The sequence below is a fragment of the Melopsittacus undulatus genome, chromosome 9, assembly GCF_012275295.1.
Source record: "Melopsittacus undulatus isolate bMelUnd1 chromosome 9, bMelUnd1.mat.Z, whole genome shotgun sequence".
Taxonomy (NCBI): Eukaryota; Metazoa; Chordata; class Aves; order Psittaciformes; family Psittaculidae; genus Melopsittacus; species Melopsittacus undulatus.
The window spans coordinates 42,391,192-42,417,152 of record NC_047535.1 but is presented as its reverse complement, the minus strand read 5'-3'; the positions used below and the strand labels follow the sequence as shown (position 1 = coordinate 42,417,152).

General features: G+C 49.9%; 2 protein-coding genes and 1 long non-coding RNA gene across 7 annotated transcripts; 2 read left to right on the top strand and 1 right to left on the bottom strand.

Moving 5' to 3' along the window:
* Nucleotides 1–225: 225 nt before the first annotated feature.
* On the bottom strand, nucleotides 226–3,916 carry IFRD2 (interferon related developmental regulator 2). The gene is made up of 12 exons (XM_034066506.1): nucleotides 3,871–3,916; nucleotides 3,598–3,714; nucleotides 3,428–3,512; nucleotides 3,174–3,298; nucleotides 2,934–3,091; nucleotides 2,674–2,724; nucleotides 2,186–2,355; nucleotides 1,991–2,096; nucleotides 1,638–1,775; nucleotides 1,375–1,503; nucleotides 1,192–1,287; nucleotides 226–1,047 (listed from the first exon to the last, which is right to left on the bottom strand). The coding sequence occupies exons 1-12, from the start codon at nucleotides 3,896–3,898 to the stop codon at nucleotides 967–969; spliced, it is 1,284 nt and encodes a 427-aa protein (XP_033922397.1). The 5' UTR covers nucleotides 3,899–3,916; the 3' UTR covers nucleotides 226–966.
* Nucleotides 3,917–6,148: 2,232 nt separating this feature from the next.
* On the top strand, nucleotides 6,149–8,307 carry LOC101870487 (2'-5'-oligoadenylate synthase-like protein 2). 2 transcript variants are annotated; one of them, XM_034066197.1, is made up of 7 exons: nucleotides 6,149–6,374; nucleotides 6,518–6,685; nucleotides 6,761–6,812; nucleotides 6,892–7,067; nucleotides 7,150–7,391; nucleotides 7,477–7,609; nucleotides 7,691–8,307. In XM_034066197.1, the coding sequence occupies exons 1-7, from the start codon at nucleotides 6,180–6,182 to the stop codon at nucleotides 8,204–8,206; spliced, it is 1,482 nt and encodes a 493-aa protein (XP_033922088.1). In that variant the 5' UTR covers nucleotides 6,149–6,179; the 3' UTR covers nucleotides 8,207–8,307. The 2 variants fall into 2 exon arrangements, with proteins under 2 accessions (XP_033922088.1, XP_005145904.2); XM_005145847.3 differs by having other exon boundaries at nucleotides 6,518–6,812.
* Nucleotides 8,308–9,592: 1,285 nt separating this feature from the next.
* Nucleotides 9,593–23,665, top strand: LOC115945979 (uncharacterized). Of its 4 annotated transcripts, XR_004080144.2 has the most exons (7): nucleotides 9,593–9,826; nucleotides 10,161–10,285; nucleotides 10,755–10,984; nucleotides 11,119–11,207; nucleotides 11,715–11,811; nucleotides 15,301–15,555; nucleotides 17,483–23,665. It is a non-coding gene; the product is annotated as an uncharacterized lncRNA (long non-coding RNA). The 4 variants fall into 4 exon arrangements; XR_004080141.2 differs by lacking the exon at nucleotides 15,301–15,555 and having other exon boundaries at nucleotides 9,595–9,826; XR_004080143.2 differs by lacking the exon at nucleotides 17,483–23,665 and having other exon boundaries at nucleotides 9,595–9,826; nucleotides 15,301–15,901.
* The last annotated feature ends 2,296 nt before the right edge of the window (nucleotides 23,666–25,961 follow it).

Below are 25,961 nucleotides of genomic sequence, written 5' to 3'. Positions count from 1 at the left end.
ACTGGGTCACCATGGAAAGGGGTACTGAAGGGCGGGAGGGGGAAGTGGGCAGCTCTACCAGCCCCACACCCCGTTCAGGCCTGGCAGCATCGCCCCATGTGGTGCAGAGTAGTAGCAGAGGCAATTCTGGCCCCTATCCTAGGCTGTGAGAGAAAGGGACATGGCTGCAAGGACTGGCACTCAGGCAGACAGCCCTTACTCCTAACAAGAAGGCAGAAGGCACTCTCCAATTAGCCTTTTAATTACCTCCTGTAATCAAAGTCTTAGAAAATCACCACCACAAATACATTCCTGAGGCAAAAGGCACTCCCAGATGGCACAGCCCCTTGCCCACGCGGGCATCAGCCCTTGAGGCTGCACAGGCACCACTAGGACTTGCCCACTATGCCATGCCCCTGTAATTCATTTCCCATAAGAGAACTATTTCATATAAAGCACTTGGCTGGAAAAGGGCTCAGAGCCTGGCAGGACTGGGCAGAGTCTGATGCCCCAGACTGCTCCGCCACCAACCTGGATGCCAGGTTGGCTGTGGAGGCAGAGGCTGTGCCCAGCATGGCAGTGGGGAACACTCGGGCCACCAGCACAGGCACTGTGCTGCCAGCTGCCCTGCATGGCTCTGCCCTCCCACCCAGCCCTTCACACTGTGCCAGGCGTCCATGAGACTGGGGAGGGGATACATGAGCTGTGCTCACTGAAAGGGGCTGCAGGAGTCCTGTGGACCCCTGCACCATGGCACACAGAGCCCCAGCCCCAGAGCAGGCACACAGCAGATGCCACCACCTCCCCCCGCTCTTCTTTCATCCTTCTTTTTGCTTTGGTTTAAAAAAATAAAAGAGGGGCAGCCCCTGGTGGGGCAGCTCCAGGTATTAAATACTTGGCTGTACATGAATATAAGGTGGGGGCACCGGCCCCTCACAGTGCTGGGTCTGCAGTCCATGTAGGTATGGGGCTCTGCCCCTCTGCCCGTCACAGCACATCTGCCCGCTTGTCCCGCATCCGGCTCCGGGCTTTCGTGCGCGCTTTGAAAGCAGCCGAGTTGTAAAGGTGCTGGTGGGGAGAGAAGGAGAGATGGGTTACTGGGTGCCCCTCTGCCCACTTCCCCTCTGGCACCCACCATGCTCAGGCACTCGGCTGGAGCCCATGGCAGCACAGAAAGGCACTGAGGACACAAATATGGGTGGCAGCACCCACCTTCTTGAAGCGGGAGACCTTGCTGGCTTTCAGAGCAGCTGCATCCAGCACCAAGGGGGGCCCAAGGCCAAAGATCTCCCGTAGCAGCTCATTGTTCTGGGGAAGCAGGGGCCTGTCAGTACTCACCAGCACTGGCCTGGCACCTCCCTGGCACCCCCCCCAGCACAACCACCCAGCCCCTACCTGGAGATGGTGGCAGATGCCAGAGGACAGCACCTCTTTGAAGACCTGGTAGGTGCGCTGGCATGCCCAGCTGTCCAGGTACATGCACTCCAGGCCAAAACGGATGGTCTCCTCCTGGTACTCGCAGCTCTGAGCAGAGAATGGGGCATCAGCAGCAACCTGGGCACCTGTGTCCCTGGCTCTCAGCAGATGGGGATCACCAGGCAGCTGGGCAGAGGCTGCACAGGCAGCTCAGCAGGAAGGGCACCACCAGCCTCCGGTACCTCAATGAAGTGCAGAATGTCCCGGAAGATGGAGCGCTGCTTCCGTCGGTCCATCTTGGCTCGATACTTGTTGCTCTCAGTAGCCAGGACCCTGAGCTGGGCACACAGGAACACCGTATCCTGGTGGCACAAGTCCACCTGCCAAAATATGGGGGTTTGGAGGGGACATGGCTCCAGACACTGCCCACCACTATCACCAGGATCACCGGAGCCAGTCCCTCTGCCAGGGCACCTACTGGTGACACCAGTCTGAAGTGTCCCAATGCCGTCAGTGCCAGCTGGGGCACAGGCAGGGGGCTGGTGCCAGCAGCTCCCTACTGCTCTGCTGCCTGCCCACCTGTACCCCAGTGTACCTCCATGTCCTGAGCCAGCTCGAAGACCAGCGCGACGGTCTCCCCAGCCAGGATGCGCAGCGCAACATTGCTGCTGGCCAGCAGCGGTGGCAGCCTCAGCCAGGCACTGGGACAGGAAGGCCGAGGGCAGTCACTGGGGCTGGGTGCTACCCCTGGGGCTCCCCCTCTGCAGCTGGCTGCCCCCACCCTACTCACTTGTCCAAGATGCTCTTGATGTGGGATGAGGGGCAGATGGTGAGGAGCAGAGACCATGACTGGAGTGCACTGCAGTGCAGAGGGCCATGCTGGGAGGGTGCTGAGCCCCCCTCAGATGTGCTGGGGGGGCTGAAGATGCTCTCCAAGCAGGACAGGCAGGAGACCAAGTCCTGGAAGGGGGAAAGCCACCTGTCAGAACACAGCTGCCACCACAGTGAAGCCACACAGCAGGGGACCAACAGGGACCCACCCTGTCCAATGGCACCAGGAGGCTCCTCCACCCAGGACACCCCATTTCTGCAAGGCAGACTTCCCCCCAGCTCAGCTCCATGCTGCTCATGGAAGGGGCCTGGGCTGTCATTGATGTCCCTGTGCCCCTTCCCCAGCTCAGCTCCAGGCTGCCCTGGCACTGTGCTCTGAGGGTTGGTGGTACAGCAAGCCCCAGGGTGCCCTCCAGCAGGGCACAGACAACACTCACGCACAGTTACCTCGAGGTCAGCAGCAGCAATGTAGCAGCACATGCCCAAGGCTGTGGCACACTGCAAGAGACATGAGGAAAAGGCAGTCAGAGGCAGCAGTGCCAAGTCAGATCCAGCAGCCAGCCAGGGGTAAGTAGGGTTGGTGTGTCCCTGCTTTACACCACTGCTTCCAATTCTGACACCCCCCTGTGACTGCAGGGACCCCCAGGGCACTGCCTGGGCTCTCCCCAGAGCTGAGGTGTCTCAGGAGGAAAGGGTCCAGCCCTTACACTCTGCCGGGCGCCAGGGCTGGCCATGCTGTCTGTCAGGACACTGACGAGCAGGGGCTTCACGCTGCGAAACACCTCTTCTGCCTCCGGGCCAGAGCCCATCTGGAGGCAGAGCAGGGCGAGGACGGCGCCTGCCAGCGCCTGTTCTTCCCCTTTACCTGCGAGCAGCACCAGAGACCTCCCTCAGACACGGGCCATGGCCCTGCCACCCCCAACCTCGGTGCCCGCCTGCGCCCAGACCTTTCTTAAGGCACTTCTCCAGCGAGTCAGTGAGCGTGAGGCGCCGCTCCAGCAGGAACTCGGAGAGGGTTCTGGAGGAGAAGGCCAAGCGCAAGCTCCGCAGTGCCGCCAGCCGCGTCTTGGCGCTGGGGGAGACCACGGAAGGTTATAGGGTGAGGTGGCCCGGGACAGGGCATGTCCCAGCCGCGGCTGACAGCGCAAACGGGGACCAGCAGCGTTCCAGGTGTGCCCCGGGGCGACAGCCGCCCGGTTACCTCTTGTCCAGGAGGTTGTCCATGTGCTCCTTCAGCCTGTCCTCCGCCTCTTCCTCCTGGCCTTTCTCCCCCGCCGCCTCGATCCCTGCCGGACTGGGACCGTGTCACGGCCGTCCCCGTGATGGGGGACACCGCAGCAGCGCGGACACCGCGGGGACACCGGCGCTCACCTGTGTGCTCCTCGGCGGGGCTGCCCCCCTCGCTGGCGCTGCTGCCGTGGCTCAGCACCTCGCTGCCGGTCTCCTCCTCGCTACCGGGAGAGCCGGCCCGGCCGCCGCCGGGGCCACCTGCGGCAGGTGGGGACGAGCCCCGGTCAGCCCGGACACACGGCGGGGCCATGAGAGCGGCACGGGGCCTGTGCGGACCCCCCCCCCCCCCCCCCCCCCAATGGGGCGGAGGAACGGTCCCGGTCCCGACCCCCCCGTGCCCCGGACCCCACTCACGGCACGTGGCTCGGCGGAACCGCGGCATAGCCTGAGCTCCCGAAGCCCCGCCCCTCCCAGGAGGCCCCGCCCCCCTGGCCCCGCCCCCTGGCCCCGCCGCGCAGCCCCCTGGGAGCGCCCACCGCCCCCTGCGCATGCGGACTGCAGCTCCTGGCGCGCGTCGCCAGGGGGCGCACCGGCAGCACGCTGCGGGACTGGTGTAACTGGTGTAACTGGTGTAACTGGTGTCCCCTCCGGTATTCCCCATGTTTCTGCCGGTATTCCCGCCCGTGTCCCTCCCCGTATCCCTACCAGTGTCCCTGCCCGTGTCCCCGTATCCCCGCTCGTGCCCCTGTCCCATTGCTGTTTCCCTGTCATTGTCCCTGCCCAATCCCTTTTGCTGCCTCTGCCTACACCTCATTAGGAAAATCTCATTCTCTAACTATTGTACCAATTAATCATTATAGTATGAAGTTGCATGAACTCTTTTAAGGCACATATATCTGCAGATTTGTGTGTACGGTTGCTAGCTACAGGACCCCAGGTCGTTGTTAGAAGGCACAAGAGGAGGGAAGAGAGCGCCACCAGAGGGATAAAGGCCACTGCAGTACCTCAGCCCCTCCAACCTACCTGTGGCCCTCCCATTACCCACCCCACAGACAGGCATTGTAGTGACTGCAGGGATACCCGGCTAAGGGAAGAAGGGTGATCCCACCCTAGGAGACCGCAGTGGCTTTGTAGAGCAGGGCTGTGGTGGGGTGAGTAGTTGATCAGACTGTGCTGTACCTCGGCATGCAAAAGGTGTGAGAGCCAAGTGTGAAAACACCTTTGGGGTGCCCCAGTTTGTCTGGGACACACGTGGGTGCAAATAAAGAATGATTCTTTCTTGCTGCTCTTGCTTTGGTGTCCCTGTCTTGCTCCTCGAGCTGCACGGGCCGGATGTTAAATGCTCATGTCACTTCTCCATGCCCACAGCCCTGCCCCTGCCTGTACCCCTGCTGCTGGTCCTCTCCTTCTCCTCTCCCTGCTCACATTCCTGCCCACATACCTGCCCCTGTCAGTATACCTGCCCATATCCCTCCTTCTGTCCTGCCCCTGCCTGTATCCCTGCACAAACACCTGCTCCTGTTCCCATTTGTATCTCTGCCCATAATAGTGCTCCTGTCCCTGCTCTTGCCCCTGCCCTCATCTCCGCCACTTCCCTTGTCCCTGCCCGTCTCTCCCCCTGCCCTGTCTGCCACCTTATCCTTGTCCCTGACTGCACCCTATGCCAACCCCATCCCTATATTTGTCCCTGCCCCTGCTGCTGCCCCATCCCTGCCCCCTCCTGCCTCCTTTCTCTACCCCCTGCCCATCTCCTGCCCATGTCCTGACCACCTTTCCCTTCCTGCTCCTGCCTCCATTCCCCATTGCCTTCCTCTCCTCATGTTCCTGCCTGTCCTGGGTGAGCTCCTGCTCTACCCTACCCTGAGTTTCCAGGCCTGAGTTTCAGACTTCTGGCTTTCCTAGTTTCCCAGAGCAGGCAAGCGGGGCTGGGGGGGAATGGAAAGGAATGGGGGGGGAATGGAAAGGAATGGGGGGGAATGGAAAGGAATGGGGGGGAATGGAAAGGAATGGGGGGGGAATGGAAAGGAATGGGGGGGCTGGAGCCTCCGAGGGCTTTCGTTTCCAGCCAGATGCACTTTCGTTTCCAGCTGGCAGAACCAGAAATCGAAAGCGGCGCAGAAACAGAAACTCCCGTTTCTCGGCTGCTGTGTCGCCGGCGCTTAAGGCAGCGCGGACAGCAGCGTCCTGCCTGTACCTCCTGCCGCTGCGTGCAGGGACACCCGGGCCCGGATGATACTGGCACCAACCACGTCCCGTTGCCCGCAGTGACACCAAGGTCTCTGTGACACTGCCACCGACCACTTCTCATTGCCCTTGGTGAACCCAGAGCTCCCCGTGACACTGGCATTGACCAAGTTCCATTGCCCACGGTGACACAGTGCTACCAGCCACGTCCCCACTCGAGCACCCGGTGTGGCACAGGCAGGCGCTGGTGCAGACCCTCGGGCAGGGTTCCCGTAGTGCAGCCAGGGGACACCCTGTGCCACGCTGTCCTGCAGCACTGCAGCCCCAGGCTCCCCCCTGGTACCGGGAGCTCCCCGGGGAGCCGGCTCATGGACAGGCGAACTCCTTGGTCCGAAGCCACCTTAACTGCTTGGTGGTGACGTCGGGGGGGGGGGGGGGGGGGGGGGGGGGGTGGCCCGGGAAGGTTTTAAAACCGGCTGCAGGGAGAGGAAGGCATCTGTCTGCAGGAGCGAGCAGAGGGGGTGACCAGACCTGGCAGCATGGAGGTGCAGCAGGAGACACCTGCCAACGGGCTGAGGACCGTGGCCAGCAACAAGCTGGACACCTGGATCATGGAGACCCTGCAGCCCAGCACGGAGTTCTGCAGGCAGGTGAAGCAGACAGTGAAGCAGATCTGTGATTTCCTGAAGGAGGACTGCTTTGACACAGACATCCGCGTACACAAGACTGTCAAGGTGAGTGCTGCCCGGCTCAGGGACCAGCCAGCACCCCTACCATCACTATTCCCTGCTGCTCCAGCTCCTGCCCTGCCGCAGGAATGGCAGCTCCAGGAATGGTGGCAGGCAGTCCCCGTGCTGAGCAGGGTGTCTTTCTGCAGGGTGGCTCAGCAGGCAAGGGCACAGCTTTGAAGAACAACTCTGATGCTGACGTGGTGCTCTTCCTTAGCTGCTTCTCTGACTACCAGCAACAGAAGCAGAAGACGAGGTCTATCCTGGATTTGATTGAGAAGAGACTTCGCGCCTGCAGGCAGAGCCGGACGTTCACCGTAAGGATCACTAAGCCCCGGTACAAGGGTCCTAGTAATAGACCGCGCTCCCTCAGCCTCACTCTCTCCTCCAAGGACACCTTGGAGTCCATCGACGTGGACATCCTGCCTGCCTATGATGCCTTGGGTAAGGGCTGCAGGTTCGTGTGGGGTTGGGTTGCAGTGTCAGCACCAGGATGGCTCTCACCCTCCTTCTCACCCCACAGGGCAGCTGAGCAAGGATGCCCCACCGGACGCAAGTGTGTACATAGGGCTCCTGAAAGCCAGCAGTGACCCTGGCGAGTTCTCCCCCTGCTTCACTGAGCTTCAGAAAAAGTTTGTGAAGCGCTACCCTACCAAGCTGAAGAACCTCCTGCGCCTGGTGAAGTACTGGTACAAAGAGGTGAGGGGCTGCCCAGCTTCCCTGGCACCCACCAGCCGCTCGCCCTGGCCAGCTCTCACCCCTGTCGCTGTCTCCTGCCCAGCTGCTGAAGCCACAGTACCCCACTGCAGACCTGCCCCCCAAGTATGCCCTGGAGCTGCTGACCATCTACGCCTGGGAGGAGGGCACAGGCTCCTCTGCCTCCTTTGTCATGGCTGAAGGCTTCCGTACAGTGCTGGAGCTGCTGTGCAGGCACCGGGAGATCTGCATCTACTGGGAGAAGTACTACTCGCTCCAGCACGACCAGATCGGTGCCCACATTAAGAGGCTGCTATGCAGTCCCTGGTGAGCCCTGTGCCCAGTGGGACCCATGCCATGTGCACCACAGTGCTGCCCAGGGCTGATAACAGTTTCCACACTCTGTTTGCAGCCCTATCATCCTGGACCCTGCTGACCCAACAGGGATCCTCGGCCAAGGCAAGAATTGGAATGTGGTGGCACAGGAAGCTGCCAAACACCGTTCCCTGCCCTGCATCAGTACTGCCCAGCCCTGGCCTGTGCAGGTAAGGCTGTCTGCCCTGCAGCATTTCACCCCCCCTCTCCCAACCCTGCAGCTTTGCCCACCTGCTCTTGCATCCCTGCAGCCAGCCCGGCTTGTGAAGATAGAGGTGAGGCAGCTGCTGGGCACCAGCCTGAGCAGGACCATCAGCCCTGGCACCACCATCCGGCAACTGAAGGAGATGATTGAGCAGGAGTGGGACATCCCTTGGTACCAGCAGCGCCTGGCACAGCAGGAGCCAGGCAGGAGTTCCATTGTCCTACAGGATGGCACGACCCTGGCCTCCCATGGCATCTTCTACAGCACCACTCTGCTGCTGCTGCAGACAAAGCCTCAGGAGATGGAAGTCTTGGTGAAGGATGACAAGAACCGGACCATCACCTACACAGTGCTGCCTACCACCACGGTCCGGCAGCTGAAGGAAGAGATCCACAGACAGCAGGGGCCTCCCGCTGACCAGCAGCGCCTGACATACAACTCCCAGGAGCTGGAGGACCGGCACATGCTGGCACACTACAATGTCCAGCCCAGGAGCACGATCTTCATGCTCCTGCGTCTCCGTGGGGGTGCAGACCCCCAGCACCCCCAGTTCCCTAACTGAGTATTGGCACTATCCTTCCTGTATCCCCAGTCCTGAGTATTGCCCCTGTACTCCCCCTTCCCTTCTGGTCATGCTGGAAATAAATGTCTCCATAAATCCTTGTGCTGTTCTCTGTTCCCAGTGGCGCAGAAGGGTGGTTAGGGGGGTTCCCATTGGAATGAGGGGGGTCCACAATGCCACCAGATGCTGGGACAGTATAGGGATACGTAGGTGTAGAGCAACAGTGCTGCCAGAGACAGTAGTGCCAGCCCAGTGCTAGCTGGTCCTCAGGAAAATAGCTCCATCCTCTACCTCCACTCTGCCTGTTTCTGCCCGCCATCCTGATTGGCTGAGGCGAAGCCGAACCCTCCCGAAGGGGCGGAGCCGCCCGAAGGGAACGAATAGGAGCCGAACCCCCCCGAAGGGATCCGAGTGGCTTGGAGGCGGCCCGAGGGGAGCTGACAGTTCCCATTGCCCCCTATTACCCTCCGCTGAGTTCCCTTACCCCCCATTATTAGGCTCTGCTCGGCACGGCTCGGCCCGCCTCGGCTGAGGCGCCTGTCAATCACTCTTAGTCCCGCCCCGCTTCGACACCGCCCCCCCTCTCCCGCGATTGGCTGTGACTCCTGCCAATCACTCCTAGTCCCGCCCCAGGTTTCACAGTGCGGTTTCTCCTCCTGCAGTACGCAGTTTTGGCCACAGGAGGGCAGCAGCTCGCATTGCTCTGAGCCACTCCTTTGCTCCCCCTCCCACATCACCAGCGGCTGCAGTACCGAGCTTTGGACACATGATGGCAGCAGCGAGCGGCGCCAGGAGCCACTCCTCCCCGCTCCCCATCTTACCACCTGCATTTGGACACATGGTGGCAGCACACCCACACGTCTTCGATACCGCAGAGGCAACGGGCTCCGAAACTCGCGCTCCCCGCCCAGTTCCTCTCCTTGGAGCAGTTCTTGATGAGGTTTTTTATCGGATTTGTTTGTTTGTTTCTTTTTGCTTGGTGGGGGAGGGGTGTGGAATAAAAACGGGGATGTGGGGAATCTGGGGACGAACGGTGTCGTTTGGAGTACCCCAGTGTCACCGGTGGGGGGGGGCGATGATTCGGCAGAGGAGTAGGTGAGTAGAGGACTGGTCCGCTGAAATGAGGGCTGGTTTGGGTTGATTCCCTCTGAAAGACCTTTCGATGACGGGCTGGGCTTGTAGAGCCGCAGCCACTGTGGTGGCCCCAAAATACCCCAAACCCCTTGATTCTGGGGCTGCGGGGGACGGTGGAGAGGACACCCCCGCAGCACTCCGTGCAGCAGGTGAGGGGTGCGTGATGTGACACCAGGCACCGCTCGCTGCTGCCATCCCTTGTCCAGAGCTCGGTACTGCAGCCCGGGCTCCGCGCATGAGCCGTGCCGCTCCCTTTGTCCCCGCTGCCGTCTCCGGAAGCAGCTGGTGCTCCGGGTTGTTGTTGGATCCCGGTGAGCAGTGGCCGCCGCTCCACGTTCAGGTGTCGGCGGGCGCGCGGGGTGCTCTCGGCCGCATCCCGGTGTTCGTGCACCGCCTCCGGTCTCTCCGCCCTCCGTTTCGGTGTCACATGCGCAGCTCCCGGGAGCAGCATGGCGGCGGGCAGGGTCCGGGTACCGGCAGCAGCAGGTAAGATCCGAGCCCACCGCGGGTCCGGGGTTACTGGGGAAGGGAGCGAGCCCGTCCGCCCGTCTGTCCGTCCGTCCGTCTCTTGAGCAGGCGCAGAGGGGATTTCCTGCTGCCCAGGGCGGGCAGCCTCACAGCGCCCGGTGCGCTGGGGTTGCGGTCTGCCGGAGACGGGCCGGGTTAGGAGACCCCAGTGCGGTTGATTCTGTCTTAATCTGCCTTGATGAATCTCAGGCGCCTCGGAGGTTCCTGTCCCGGCCTCCTGCGCCCTGCCACTGTGCTTGTCTCTCTCCCTTTGCCCTGGTTTCAGCTGCAGCAGAGTTAATTCTCTTTCTAGGACCTGGTGCAGCGCTGATTTTCGCCTTTACTCTGAGAATAACGCTGGTAACGCACCGATGTTTCAGTGGTTGCTCGGTCCCACTTACCCCGATCAAGGACTTTTCGGGCCCTTGTGCTGTGCCGGTGAGGAGGCGCACAAGAAGCTGGGAGGGAGCAGACAGGACACAGGACCTGAGCTAGGCAAAGGCGTATTCAGTACATACACATCGTGCTCGGTACTGGAAGCAGGAAAGAAAGGGGGAGTTATCCGGAGGGAGGATCTGTAATTCACACTATATCTTCATTGATGGTAAAAGGGACGAAGATAAAATTACCGTTTTGAGCAATTGTATTGTCTTCCGTTGTTATTTCCCTTATCATTATTGGTGGTAGCAGTACTGGTTTTGTATTGTACCTTAGTTACCAGACTGTTCTTATCTCAACCCATGCAAGTTAAGTTCTTTCAGTTCTCATCCCCATCCCTCGGGGAGCAGGGGGAGGAAGAAGCAGGGGGCAAGCAAGTGGCTGCATGGTTCTGAATTACCAGCTGGGCTTAAACCACAACACCTGCAAATCTGTTCCCTTGCCTGAGAATGTACTTTTTCTGTTACAGGATCCCAAAGGAAACAGAGAAACTGCGAAAGTGGAAGAACCATCCAAAAGTTCTGGTGACAGCACAGCTACTGAAACAGCGTAGAGGAAGAAGCACCCAAGCAGCAGAAGCTTGTCCATGAGATCCCTGTGGAACCGGTTGCAAATGATGTGCCTGACCTGCTGGAGGGCAAACTGAAGAGCTTGATGAAATAGGATGTTTGGAGTGGCTGTGCCGAGTTAAAGCTCCAGGTAAAGGAAGTGAATTGCTTTGGAACTGGTGGTGGCTCATGTGGCGCTGCTGTCATCAGAAGCTGATGGTATATGATGTGCTGTTCAGCTAAAGGCACTTGCAACTTTTGATTTTTGTTCTCTTTACGTGCTAGACTCCCAGAATTGATGATCAGAGATCTAGTGAAATAGGAAAGAGAGAAAATCAGCCAGCAGCTTGGAGTCATTCATCTTTGAGACCCAGGTAAGAGGGATATAAAGAAATGAGAATGCCTGGAAAGCAGTCATTCTCTCATTCCTTGCTATGCCTCCCCATCCAGCTGCCTCTCCCTTTTTCCTTTTCTCTCCTTTTGTCCTGCTCTATGACCTCTTTTCTCTCTTCTTCCCTCTCTGTCCTCTGGCCCATTTCTGCTTTTAGTTTTTCTTCTTGGTCGCTTCTTACAGATCTGACACTTTATTTCTTGATCCCTTTGTCCTCTTTTCTTTTTTTCTCTCTGTCTGCATGTCCTGTGCCTCATCACTGTCCTCATCTTTTTCTTCCTCTCCTTCTCCCCTGCCCCCACGCCCACCTCTTTATGCCCTGGTCCCACACTCTCAGTTTTCTTGCTCCATTTCTTTCACTGACCGTACCAAAGATGGTGAAAAATACTTTTTTGCTCTGCTCAGCCATAGCCTTCACAAAAAAAAATGAAGCTTTAGACTCTCGTCCAGGTTGATGGTAAAGGTTTGGGGATATTTTTTCACTTCCCAGCTGGATATCAACTGCCACCATTTCACCATGGTCACCCCTTCTTTTGCCATGGAAGGACAAAGCAGAGGGAAGAATCCATTGTGGTATGCAACACAAGGTACGTCTATGATGTGTCTGCGCTTTTCCTAAGGTGCGTGTAGTATGGCCTTTAAAGATGACATAAAGAGCATGCCCAGTCTCCTCTGTTTTATTCTACTGCAGTTTCATGAGCCTGATGCAGAGGATGGCAGAACTCACTGTAAAGGATTCGCTGGCCACAGGCAAAGGCAGTTAGTCACTCAGTGAGGCTTGCAGTTTGTTGTTGGTCAGGATGTGTTGTGGTCAGTTTGTCTCACTTTTTCATGTCTTAGCATGGGACACTTACCTTCTAAGTTGTGACTCTAGCTGAGATGTATATAGGTTTCAGTCAGTTGCAACTAATTAAATGTGCCTTCCCCTTATCTGAGAATGTCCCATACTGCAGTGAGAACTGGAGAGTATGCTCCAGGCAGGTTGGCTCTGCCAGGGGACTGACAACCACACTGCCCAAAGAGAAGAAGGTTGTCCAGGGAAACACTTCACGTATTTGCACTGTAAGTGTCTATCTTGGTGGACTTCAACTAGATCTTAAAAATCTAAATTTTTTATTTTATTTTATTTTATTTTATTTTATTTTATTTTATTTTATTTTATTTTATTTTATTTTATTTTATTTTATTTTATTTTATTTTATTTTATTTTTAGCCCAAAGTAATGTGCCTTAAGTGGCTTTGGGCCAAAGTTACGCAGTTCATCACTCGCAGAGCTTGTGGCTCTTAGGAAGGAGACCAGCAGATGGAGGTGGGTAGCAGTGCCAGTCCTTCACTATATGGGTAGTAAATATGCTGGCAAAGATTAGCTTCTGCACTGGTCCTCTACCACCATCATTACAGGGCTGTGGTACCTACAAAGGAAGATACTTCAGCGCTGTGGAGCTTCATCACTCTTATTACTACAAGGGTTTAATTCTCATTTCTCTCTGTCTGGTGCACATGGGATCTTGGTTCCTACATGCACTGAAAAATATAGAATCAAGTTCCTGCAGCCACAGCAGGGGAGGTGGACATGGCAGTGACAGGAACAGGAACATGCTCTTCTTTCATTCTTTGCTCTATCTGTACATTCTCTAACTTCTCTCTGCTGACCCCTCTTACTAATATGGCATGAGCTGGCAGAATGCATCCCAGTACCAGACACGTAAGCATCAGTTTTCCATCCTGACATTCCTTTTTTCTCAGGGAGTCAAGGAAGCTTTTGGCATCTTCTGTGTAATTACTTCACAGCCCTTTGCAGGTTTTGCTGATGGATCTCACAGTTACTAAATAGGGTTGAGATATACTGTGCTGGGCTTTTGGAAGTAGGATGCAGGCAGCTCTTAGTGTATTAAGTGGATTGGTAGTTCATGTGGAAGGGGAGAATTGGATATCCCATGCACAAGTTGAAGCATGGTCTTGAATTTGCTTCAGTGGAAAATCCCTGGGTATTTACTGCCTGTAAAATACAAACTGACTTTATTAAATGCTGCTTATGAAAGAAACTGGCAATGGAAGAGGGAATTTGTTTATCACCTGCATGTAGAAACAGGGTTTACTGAAGGCACTTCTCATAATCAGGGATAATGTGAGAAAAACAGAACCAGGAGATCTAATGGTAGCATAAGTATTATCCAAGTGCCCTGGGATGAAATGTAGCAGCTGTTTTGACACTGCTGCTACAGAACAGTTTCAGACAGAAGTGAAACCCACTGTATCCAGTAGGAATAGTCAGGGAAGGGAATCAGACAAAATACAATTATGGAGATGGAAAATTAGCCCAGTGATTGTACTTAACATGTTTCTTTTGCAAAACATGCTGAAAGATCTCCAAGGGAATAACCTGATTGAGCCACTGCACTTCCAGCCATGCTGCTTTTCCAGTTCAAGGGGGCAGAGGGAAAACACCATTTTCCAACAGTTGATGGAAAGGAACATACATCCTTTGTGAATCCACACATACTGTGAATGGATTAATTTCTGTCTTAACTAGGAACTGAACTGATGTCCTAGATGGAAAATCCCCTAATCTTAGAGGAGTCTATAATACACAGCTGGATCACAAAACTGCAGCTGTGTGTGAATAACCCTGCCTGTATTTTTCACTTGTATTGGATTATGTTTTGCAGAACAAAGTAGAGCATAAAGTAACCTCTTGAAGCTTTCATATTGCAGTGAATTTGATTACAACCTTCCTGGTTTCTTATAATGACCCTGCCTAATGCTTGACTACATTTACTGTTGCCCTCAACCACTTTCAGCAATTGCCTCAAGATGTAAACACCTTCATATATCGATGCAAAGCCATTAGATTATGAAAACAGAGGTCACTGCAAAGGGTACAATCAGCTGCTGGTCTCAGCTCTGAAAGCTCTATCCTCCATTAGTGAGTGTTCAGGGAAAGTTAACTTTCTTTAGAAGTTATCTGTGAGCCTATTTTTCCTTTAAGGATAGGCCAAATATAAGATATTAATGATGAAGTATGAAAGAACTGTACCTATGTATGGGACAAGCAATCAGTGTTTGCCAGGGAGATACTTTGTGGTGGGGTGTGGGGATGAGGGACAGGCAGTTGTTTTCATCAGCCAGCCACACTGAGCATTCCCAACTTGATCCTCAGCAGTGAAGAATTCTTCTGAATCTTGCACGTATGAAATCCAAATGCAAGCCATGATCTGGTGTTTATCAGTCAGCTTGGGACTGAGGAACACTATTCCCACTTCCCACTATACAGGTCTTCGCTGTGCTTGTCGCAGTTTCAGCTGCCCATTCTGTTAAAATTGATCCTCTCATAGCTCTTGAAAGTATAGAGCTGTGTTCAATGCTTGCTATTCTGCTATAGAACAGACATATTTGGTAACGATCAAAAAGCTGCTAGGAATGTTTAGAAGAGGAAGAAACAATGAAACAGATACCATTATTCTCACAACAAAAGCAATGCTGTAGTAACACCTTTATTATCATGGTCCTGCCCCATGTTAGAAAGTCTATAAAATAGAAAAGGTAAAGAAAGTGAGGACACCTGGTTTGTTTAATTGTTCTTTAGACAAAGTGTTCAGCTATCCTCTGATTCTAGAACAGAAGATGGGAAATGAAGCTAGAAAATACTAGACTTAAAACAGACAAAAGTGGTGCCAAAAATTGCTTCCATGCAATGCATGGTGAAGCCATAACGAGATGAAAAGTTTAAATAGATCCAAAAATTGATTCAGCACATCCATGAAATAGAAATCCATGAAAGGATTTTTAGCACAACAGTACCATTTTTGGCTACAGATGAACTATGCTGGAGAAGAATAGTTGAATACAAATGAAGAATGCTGGAGAGTGAGAGCACTCTTAAGGAGTACAGTGATAAGCTCATTGCATTCTCATACTCCCTGCTGTTCGTCTACTTTTGGCCAGCAAGACACCGAGCCATTGGTCTGATCTAGTACAACAGTTAATTATGTTCTTATGATGCTAAAGCTAAGCAAACCTTCTTCCGTGTCTTCCTAGGATGTTACAAATTTACTCACTGCATTATCTTTACTCAGGTTGTAAGAGAGAGAGAGAGAGAGGAGACAACCTGTCATTTGATCCCACCCTGTTACTTCAGAGACAAATCAGACATGAGCTGGAAACTTGAGCTCAAAGACTGAACTTCCTCTGTTTCTCTCTGCACTTTCCCTCCACTGAGTCCTGTTTACCTGATCACACACTGCTCAAATTCTGCCCCAGCACAGACTGTATGAGAAAAACATGAGTCTGCAAGTTTTGCCTCATTAGAAGCAAGCATTAAGTAAGCATAGGTAAGCCAATTAACTGAATAGTTATTAAGATTCCAGCTGTAAAAAATACACTGCTTTTCAGCTTCTAGGTTTTGTTGGGTTACCTGTGTTTGTCTGAGAATCAAATCAAATCCCTCTGAAATATCCAAACACATTTAAAAATGTCAAATAATCACTGCAAGTGTTACAGCAGCAGGGAAAAAAAAGAAAAAGAAACCAAGTAGCCTGTGAATTTTATGGGCTCCTTTATCACATCTGTGCCTAAAATAAATCACCAAAATCATAGAATCATAGAATAGTTAGGGTTGGAAAGGACCTTAAGATCATCCAGTTCCAACCCCCCTGCCATGGGCAGGGACACCTCACACTAAACCATGGCACCCAAGGCTTCATCCAACCTGGCCTTGAGCACTGCCAGGGATGGAGCATTCACAATCTCCCTGGGCAACCCATTCCAGTGCCTCAGCACCCTAACAGTAAAGAATTTCTTCCTTATATCCAGTCTAAACCTCTGCTGTTTAAATTTCAACCCGTTACCCCTTGTCCTGTCACTACAGTCCCTAAGGAGTAGTCCCTCTCCAGCATCCATGCAGGCCCCCTTCAGATACTGGAAAGCTGCTCTGAGGTCTCCATGCAGCCTTCTCTTCTCCAGGCTGAACAGCACCAACTTTCTCAGCCTGTCTTCATACAGGAGGTGCTCCAGTCCCCTGATCATCCTCGTGGCCTCCTCTGGACTTGTTCCAACAGTTCCATGTCCTTTTTATGTTGAGGACACCAGAACTGCACACAATACTCCAAGTGAGATCTCACAAGAGCAGAGTAGAGAGGCAGGATCACCTCCTTTGACTTGCTGGTCACGCTTCTTTTGATGCAGCCCAGGATACAGTTGCTTTCTGGGCTGTAAGCACACACTGAATCCGGATCATGTTCATTTTCTCATCGACCAACACCCCCAAGTCCTTCTCTGCAGGGTTGCACTGAATCTCTTCTCTGCCCAACCTGTAGCTGTGCCTGGGATTGCTCCGATCCAGGTGTAGGACCTTGCACTTGTCATGGTTAAACTCCATGAGGTTGGCATCAGCCCACCTCACAAGTGTGTCGAGGTCCCTCTGGATGGCATTCCTTCCCTCCAGCGGATCAACAGAACCACACAGCTTGGTGTCATCGGCAAACTTGCTGAGGGCACACTTAATCCCACTGTCCATGTCAGCGACAAAGATGTTAAACAAGACCGGTCCCAGCACCGATCCCTGAGGGACACCACTCGCTACTGGTCTCCAGCCGGACATTGAACCGTTGACCACAACTCTTTGAGTGCGACCATCCAGCCAGTTCTTTATCCACCAAAATAAAGGTTTTAATTCCACCTTACAGTAGTTTGTTGAGTTTATGGCTGATGGTTAAGCTTTATGAATGTTTAATATTGTATTGCTGCAAGGAAGGAAGTGCTGAGGATGGATGTTTTCAAGGAGTGATAATAGGATAATAAATTACTGCAAGGTAAAGACAAACTCTCAACACCATAGACTTATTGCTCTTATTTATGGACCAAAAATATCTTAATACAGTTGGTAATAAGTTGGCTGCAATGTCTGGCTGGTGCTGCAACAGGCAGAGGTACAGCGTACCAGCCAGTTGTTAATCCTCTGTTCATTTAGGCATAGTTCTGTACATTCAGTATGGACCAGCTGGGACAAGCAGGGATTTCGAGCAGCCTCTATGTTATGAAGCATGCCACTTCTCACAGCCACCTTCCTGCATACTAACTATTTTCCACCAGGTGAGAGGGGGAGTATGAATTCTTCTGGCAGCAGCTATGTTTTGGTACATACCACCTGGGCACATTCCTCAGCATGTCTCTGGCAGCTGCCAGCACTACACACTGCTCAATTAGCTCTCTGCCCCATAGGGATATTCTGATTTTTATGATTTTCTCGTTTCTTCCCAGGAAAGCATAAGTGAACCTATGGAGTAGAAGGTGAGGAGAACACCTCTTCGTGGGCACTGGTTTGAAGCATGAAGTTTAACTTCAGTTTAACTACACAAGATTTAACTTCATCTCAACACACTTTTGAAAAGACCTGTCAATATCACCAAACAACAACAGAGGCTGCAAGCCAGTGAAGGGCTTATTAAATCTCCTTTTCAGTTTAGGAAACAGAAACTTTCTGGGAGACATTTAACAAGCATGGGAAAAAATACAGTAGGAGCAACCAAAGCATCCTCTTTTTATGCCAGGTTCACTGCTTTTCTGTTGCTTCTTCACTTTTATAAAGTAGGTTCTATCACAAGAAAAAACAGGCGGAAAGGCTGAAAGTGCTGTTTCCAGGTGAAAATGTTTCCATATTGCAAGCCTGTAATGTCACCTCATCTTACCATGTTAAACAGTTGAACACACAATGCCACTTTAATTCAAGGCTATTGATAATGTTGGTAAAGGAGGAGGAAAACAGCAACTACAATCTGAAAACAGCACTGTGAATACCTTTGTTTCACACATGACAAAAACAGATGAAAAGGAAAGCATATTAAATCATGGTGCATGTATGAGGTGACTGTATGAGTCACATGTGCATGCTGTGTTCAGCCTGAATGTAAGAGTGTTGACTGGAGAGACACTTGGTTATCTAAAACTGGCACAGTCCTCCACACAATTTATCATATGATAACTCTGTGGTCACTGATCCTGGTTATTAGATCTCAGAATTTAGTCAGCATATTAGGCAACCAACTATTGGAGACCTGCCCTGATGATTTCTAACTGAGGGACAAAGAGGTCTCATGCCCTCTCTAACATGTGGAGAATAATGCATGGCTCAAACCAGTACCAGGAAAAAGCTTATCAAGGCAAAGGGGAATATTCCAGCTCCACAACCAGCTATAAGCCAAGCAGACAACAGGAAATAAGAAATAGTCGCTGTTGCCTGTTTTAACTGATGTGGTATTTCTCATGCTCAGGAGGGAGACTGGAAGCAGGCATTGCAAAGCCACCATTGTCACATCCTTCATTTGTTAATGAAGTTTTTAAGTGTTTGTTTTGTTGAAAAGGCACAAATTAATAATTTCTACCTTTTGCCCCTCTCCTCAAAAATTTTCAGACAAACTGGCCTTTTTCAATAGAAATCCTTTTTAGCTGAAGTGTCATGAGTAGCTGTTACTGTGAATAGAGGCATGAGAGTCCAAGCCATAGTAACAACACAAAGTGTCAACCCAAAGGCTATTACAGTCTTGAATGGAGTTTGATGCCCTCCTCAGGCACCAATGTGCAGGGGCTGGAAAAGTAGTGTTACCTCCCTGTTAAAATAATTCTGCTCTGGAATGGAGGTAGCCAGGGGTTTCCCAGAATTTCTTATCAGCATCTTGTCTGATACAAGCAACTAAGGGTCTTACCACTCCCTTTGCAGGAATAAGATAATTCATATGTGTATTCATTATTTTCTGTGCATCTTGCAAATGTATTGAGAGGAATCTAAATTTTCTCTTTAGTTGATACCTGTACTAAAGAGAATTGATCTGGAAAGCAAGGTTTAAAAATGTCTCGATTCATACAGTTCAGGGTTTTTTTCCCTCTTTTGCCGGAGGAACTTTAAAGCCAAATGCCTGATTATACTCCCACAGAGGAAGTAATACAGCATCAGTGGACTCACTCCCAGTCACAGCAACCAGCCTAGCTTGAATGTCTCATACTGGGTACTCAGAGCTGATTTTTAAGCCACAAATTGTTTTAATATTTTTTTAAAAATTGGGCAGTTTGCTATCTGCCTAAAGACTGCTTCAATTTATCATTATTCATTTCATTATTCATCGGTACATAATGCTCTGAGGCAGATTGCACATACATGCAAAGCAGAATGTAATGAAGGAAGGAATCAATGTCCTCTTGGCTCTTTGGTTTGCTACTAAACCCTGATGACAGTTCTACTTAGGCCACACACCTCATCATTTAGCTTATAAATTCATGGTTTCCACTACAATCTTGCTGGGTCTTAGCAAAGGTGTAGAAGAGTCTTGTGCTCAAGCTGAGCAGTAAATAACTGAGCTAGCAATCATGAGAACTGATGTCAACATTTCCATGGGCATTTCATAGTGCTCTGTTGAACCAAGGCATGAGATCCCTATTCTTTTGTTAGCTTTCCTGAGAGAGATATGATTGTTAATATTCATCTTCCTCTGACACGATTTGGCTTCAGAGACTCCATGGGAACCAGCCAGAATAGAATAATAAAATAACAGTAAATTGCTTGTGGCAGGAATTGTACATAAAGTCCCTCTAATACATTCAGTCTCTGGACAGTAACAAGAACATGATAATGATTTTGACTTTTAACAGGTTTTTGATGATTGATGAAGTAAATACAACCTTTAAAACAAAAAACTTCTCCCTCCCCCCGTCATGTCTGAGCTGTCATTAGAGAAATCAGGTCCACCTCTTTCATGAATTATTAGGAGAATATTATGAAATATTCTCTATTTATGCGTTGCCTTTCTCAGTGTTCCCATTTGCCACAAGCCCAGCCAACCCAGCTTATTTTGTTCTGGCATTATTAAAACTACTGTTCCCATTGCAAATGCTTCCAAGGGAGATAATAATAACAGTCTCTTACATCAGATTCTGTCAGGTCCTGGAGTGATTAATATTCCTGTCTTCAAGAAGCACTGTATAATTTAGAGAGAGCATATTGCTTGGCTCATATGCTATTCTTCATGGTCTGTGATGAGTGTATTGTGATCTGCCATTATTGCATTACTGTTTACACAGCTTGAGATGCCTCATAAAGCAGTTAGGAATGAGTCAAAATTCATATAGATTCAGATCTGGGAAATGAGAAAACCTGACACAAAGCTCTTCAGGCTATTTGTTCCTCTTCATCCCCCATGTCACATCCCCACTAACTGTTGCTGTTACCTTTTCCCTGCCTGGGATGCAGATGGCAGCTGTGTTTCTGTATGTGTGTCCAGAGAACCCAACCTTGCAAGGATGATCACAGACAAATCTGTCTCCAAAGCATCAAGGGCTCCTTACAGTTGTTTTCTATATAAATACCATCCCATGTCTGTGGGGAGCTGCTGCTCTATTTTGAGACAAGTCACTTCAACTCCTTGGCAAGAACTGTCCAGGAGGAATTAAGATAAGTTTTTATTTTCATGGAAATAGCCATAATCTGTATCTCCTAGGAAGCCTGGTGATAAACTCTCTTTTGTATAATACAGAAATGAGTGAAGCAATCCTTATTTTGAACACAAGCTGTTCATGGAGTGTATTCCTGAACACTGAAAGTTACATTCTAATTTATACAGCTTATATACAGCATGTGGGTTCAACAGCAAGTTGCCATGGCAAACCCAAGGGCAAATCTTGCTTTCAGAAAATCTGGTCTGTGCCATAAATGACGGCCACAAGTATCTGATTTTCCAGTCTGGTCTAAAACTAAAAGAATGTCTAGAAAGATCTAGAAAGATCTGTCTTCTCAACACCAAAGCCAGTTTATGGCTCCTAAATATGTTATATATATGCACATGTTGCAGATTATTTAGATCACCTTGTTTCTAAAGTGGTTTCCCCCAGAGATCTTTATGGAAATAGTCAAACCTTGCTGACATGATGGGGTCAAAGCTGCACAGGAAAGGAGTTGGGGAATCTGGAAGGATGAGTGGATTATCATTCACTGACATGCTGGATGCAGATGTTGGAGCAACAGAAATAACATTGTAATGACTAAAGAACCCACTAATTCCCTCTCTTGGATACATACCCCTATAGACAAGTGTAGGAATGCAGACGAGGCAACCTCCCCTCTAACCCTGGAGCAGAATGCAAGCCGTGACCTCTGGGTCTGTAGAATATGCAGCAGTGGAGAGGTGGCAGGAGTGCATCATGTAGTGTCAGAGCAGTTGTGATAGAGGACAGGGCTGGTGGTGTGGGAATATGGAGGAAATTAGAGACCACCTCCCCCAGTCCCCAAAGTTCTATTATAACACTGAGGAAACCCTTGGGTAGAATGCAGCTGCTGCTCCCAGGGTGGGATGTAGCTGGTGTATGTACCTGGTGATAGTTCCCCAGGCAACCTTGGGATATGCCAAGGGGAACTGACCAGAGGGTGGACCGGAGTGAAGGCTCTGTGGCCAGGCTCTGTTACAGTCCTGCAGGAGCAGGAAAATGAAGGCACCATGTCCTCATAAACCACACAGCAGCTGCCAAACAAGGAAAATAAAGCAAAGCGAGAGGATTTTACACCCATCAGTAACAGTGTGTTTGTGACTGGAGCCACTCCAGCTCCATAGGCCTGGAGGTAAAAAATGAAACTTGTGTTACTATGGAGAAGCCTGGAAAGATCCAAGGGCCTCCTACAAGGTCAACATGAACAACACTGACAAACAACTGATAGTGGGAGAGGAGGCTTTGCCCTTGTGTAGGCAGATTAGGAAATAAAGCTAAGGAATCTTTAATGAGGAGAGACTATCCTTGAAGCTTGGTAGGTCCTGGGAGGACATGGACTTCATCAACACATGCTTCACACACCAGCAAAACATGACTAGTGTGTGCTTTCAAAGGAAATGGTGTAACCTCATAGAAATTTGGTGACCGTTCCATACATGACAGGAAGGTTACAGGAAGTTACTAACCTTAATCAAATTGTATAAATATGTGAAATTAGGAAAGGGAAAGCAGGGAAGACTCCGTCATAACTTCTGGGATCAGTCAATGGGCTGAACCTGTCTTGTCCCCCATAGTGACACCCACTGGGAAAGAGCTTTATCTTCTATGTGCCAGATGACTAACTCACAGTAGCTGTTATTAGTGGTTATAGTGTGGTTGTGTATCACTTCAGGCTTGTGTTTGCCAGAAGATGCCAGTACTAAACACTCCCTTAGACATAAAAGGTTGACCGAGTCTGAGACTGGGATTGAATTCAGCCATACTCAGCCTCTCTAATATCTGAGGATCAGCTGGAAAGCAAAGGGGATCCTTTCTGAACCTTGTACTTCAACAGGAGGGTCTTCCCAATACATCTTAAGCACTGGCCTAAGGCAACCACCAATTCTGTGAAAGCTACAGAAATACTCTCTATGTCTAGGATAGGGTGGCTGTACAAGGTACACTCTAAGCCATGAAAGATGGCAAACCTACTTCCAAGATGGATATAGGAGAGGTATTCAAACAACAGGTACTTGTTATTAATCTCAGGTGCCATCCCCATTGCCAACAACTGGAGCTGGCTAATTATTTAATGTTTTGAAAATAGTGAATTAACCAAAAAGTGAAACTTCATGTGGACTAGAATTACTCAGGTCTGACAAATTCTTACAGTTTAAAATAAAGGGAAGACCTCTCTGGAACACATGAAAAAATAACTTCAATGCCTTTAAATAAACCGTACAGAAAAGTTTCTTCTAAGTGTTGCCCCAGACTGATCTTTCCAACTCCTCATTCTGAAGGAGCATTTTTGTTTTAAAATCTGTCTGAAGGTGGAAGAAGTTTTGAATACAAAATCACAGAAATAAATGAAAAATTGAAACATTTCACTGAATTTGAAATCCACTTTGGGTGCATTTTGAGATTATGTTTTCTGAGCTGGGTCTCTGTTCTTGCCCAAAATAGTCAGCTTTAGTTTAGCTTAGACTAAACCAGTCTTTCTCATATCATCTTCACAGGTTTTTTGACAAGACACTAAACTGAAAAATGGAAGTTTGCCCAACTCCACCAATGATCTCTCAAAGCAACAAAGCTCTAAAAAACATTAATCGTATGAATTTATTTAGCACCATCAGACCAAGGTTAATATTTCACCAGAACTGGTGTGGAAAAAAAGAGAAATTCAATCTTGTCTATTCATTGAAGACAGCCAATGTGACCCTGCAGTTTGCAAGTTTCCACTGCTGAGCTAGAAGCACAGAGTCAAACTTCCAGTCTGGCACACATTTTTATAGGTTCTGTAAAAGAAACACTAATGAGCCCTGAATATTCAGTGGATACAAGTCAGCACTGTCAGGAAAACCAATTAAAACTGGGAAATACATGGCCAGCAGAGATGGTCTGGTCACTGGTACAAGGCATCCACTTTGTGGCATGCAAGGACTCCAAGGGAAGCATTGCAGGAAACAGAGGCAACAGAGAAATTGAAAGCGGATTAAGGAGTTTCTTCATACCCTGCCTGGTCTCAGGGTAAGAAGGAAGGCTGAAGTTCTCACAGCCACTGTGCTTAAGCTCATCTTTCTAGCCATGAAGGCTGACTATGCTCCTTCTTCAGTCTCTGCTAGCTGTACCTATGAGGTACAGATCTTTGCATCATGCCATATTTCCTCATCTGAGGCTAAATCAAAGCCTTCAGTTTCAATATCCACACACCTGGAAGCTTCATGCTTTTTTATATATATTGGGAGTAGCTAAAAATGATGTAAAAACATAGCGGTATTTACTTAATAAATCTTATTGTTAATATATCCAACCAATGTATTTTGTTATGCTTCATACAAGCCTGTCATGAGTATAAAGGAAAATTCATGCAGCTTTGTTTATACAGAAATCTGTATCTCTGACAGCATACTCCATAGTGGTGTATTGCTTGTCATGACAGAGACATGAAAGATTATATCTCCCTGAAGATCACCATAAGCAAGCCATCCTTGTGTATGCAGGCAGGAACAGGAGTCATGCCATGGAAGCAACAGTATCTCAGACTGATACTATGTTGAGGTGACTTTCAAGTTCCTATTCAGATTTTAAACCCACTAGCTGTCACCTAGCAGCACTCCCACCTCCAGACAGTGCAAAAAGGCATTCTGACCCTGAAGAAAAGGCAAAATGGAAAATGCTCCCATTTTAACAGCGGAAGTGCATGTGCTTTCTGAGGATAAAGCAAAGAATTTGATGAACTAGTGAGTATAGAAAATGCTTCCTGAATTCACAAGTCCTTGGATACCAGTAATACTTAAGACAAGTATGGCATAAAGACTTTGCTTTTACTACAGAAGAGATTGTGAATTTTTCATATTTGTCATAGGGTAAATATACAGTATCCCCAAGGCTTGCACTGGAGCTTCCCTCCACCATAAGACATTTCAGAGCTGCAAGCAGTAAATGTCAGGCACTTAATAGTGCTCATGTTAGCGCTGCAAGGCGATAAACCATTCAGAAAAACTAGAGGAAGGGCCTCTAAATATTTAACCTGGCTGCTTATGCAGCACAGATGTTTAGTTCCAGTGAAGAACAGAGCTTCACCGACTTCAGCAGAGCTGCTGCCACTTACACTGAGAGACATTTCTCTCTATTAATTGTACATAAATTAACACAAATTTGAAATGGATAACCTCTAGTCATGGGCTTTATCCCTGATTTTTCAGCCAAGAGATGTTTAAATGCTGTACATCTCTTGGCAGTGTACCTGCATGAGGGTTCATGACATGGAGACCATGTTATGTTTTCTCCCTAAGGCACATTAATGCTTTCAGGTTGGTGCTGCAAAAAGGCAGATGGTTTTCCCTGCATCACTGCCTTCATAATGCCATAACTGTGATTGCTAAAGTAATTTAACAACAATTTATCCTTTTTTGGGGGAAGCAAACTTCCCTAAGAAGTACTTGCACAGACTACCTATGCATAGAGAACAAATGGGGTAGAAGGTTGCCGTGGTTTAATCCCAATCCGCACAGCTCGTTCACTCACTCCCCCCCATCGCTCCCCCAACTCCCGGAGAGTTAGGAGAATCCAAAGAATATAGCCCCCACAGGTTGAGATAAGAACAGTTTAATAACTAAGGTATAACACAAATAACTACTGCTACTACTACTACAAACAATAATGATAAAGCCAATAACAAGTGAAGAGAGCACAACACCTCACCAGCCACCGACCCATAACTCACCCCACCCTGCCCGACTGAGCACTGACCGATACCTCCTCCATCCCCCCAGAGCTCCAGCCCTTCCGGGTAACTCCCTGTTACATCCTGGGTATGACGTGCTATGGTATGGAATACCTCTTTGGCTAGCCTGGGTCAGGTGTCCTGTTTGCTTCCTCCCGGCCTCCCCTCCTTCCCTGGCAGAGCATGAGCTCAGAAAAGGCCTTGGACAAACCAAACATTTGAGCAGTAACTCCAAACATACTTGCTATCAGCAACCGTTCTCAGACCGAAAGTCAAAACACAGCACTGCACCAGCTACCAAGAAGGAGAAAAATGACTGCTACTGCTGAACCCAGGACAAAGGTAAGTCAGAAATGTGCAGTCTTTTTGGTTTTACTTGCTTATGCAGCAAGTAAATCCTGCACTTGGTCCAGCTTGTATGTGTGGAAGAGGACCATACTGTCCAGTACCTGACTGAAAAAAACAGCTCTGTCAAAGAGAGGAGAAAAAAAAAAAAGATAATAAAGTGTGAAATGAGAAAAAATAGAAAGACAATAGGAGGAAATTAAGTCAATGTGAAACCAA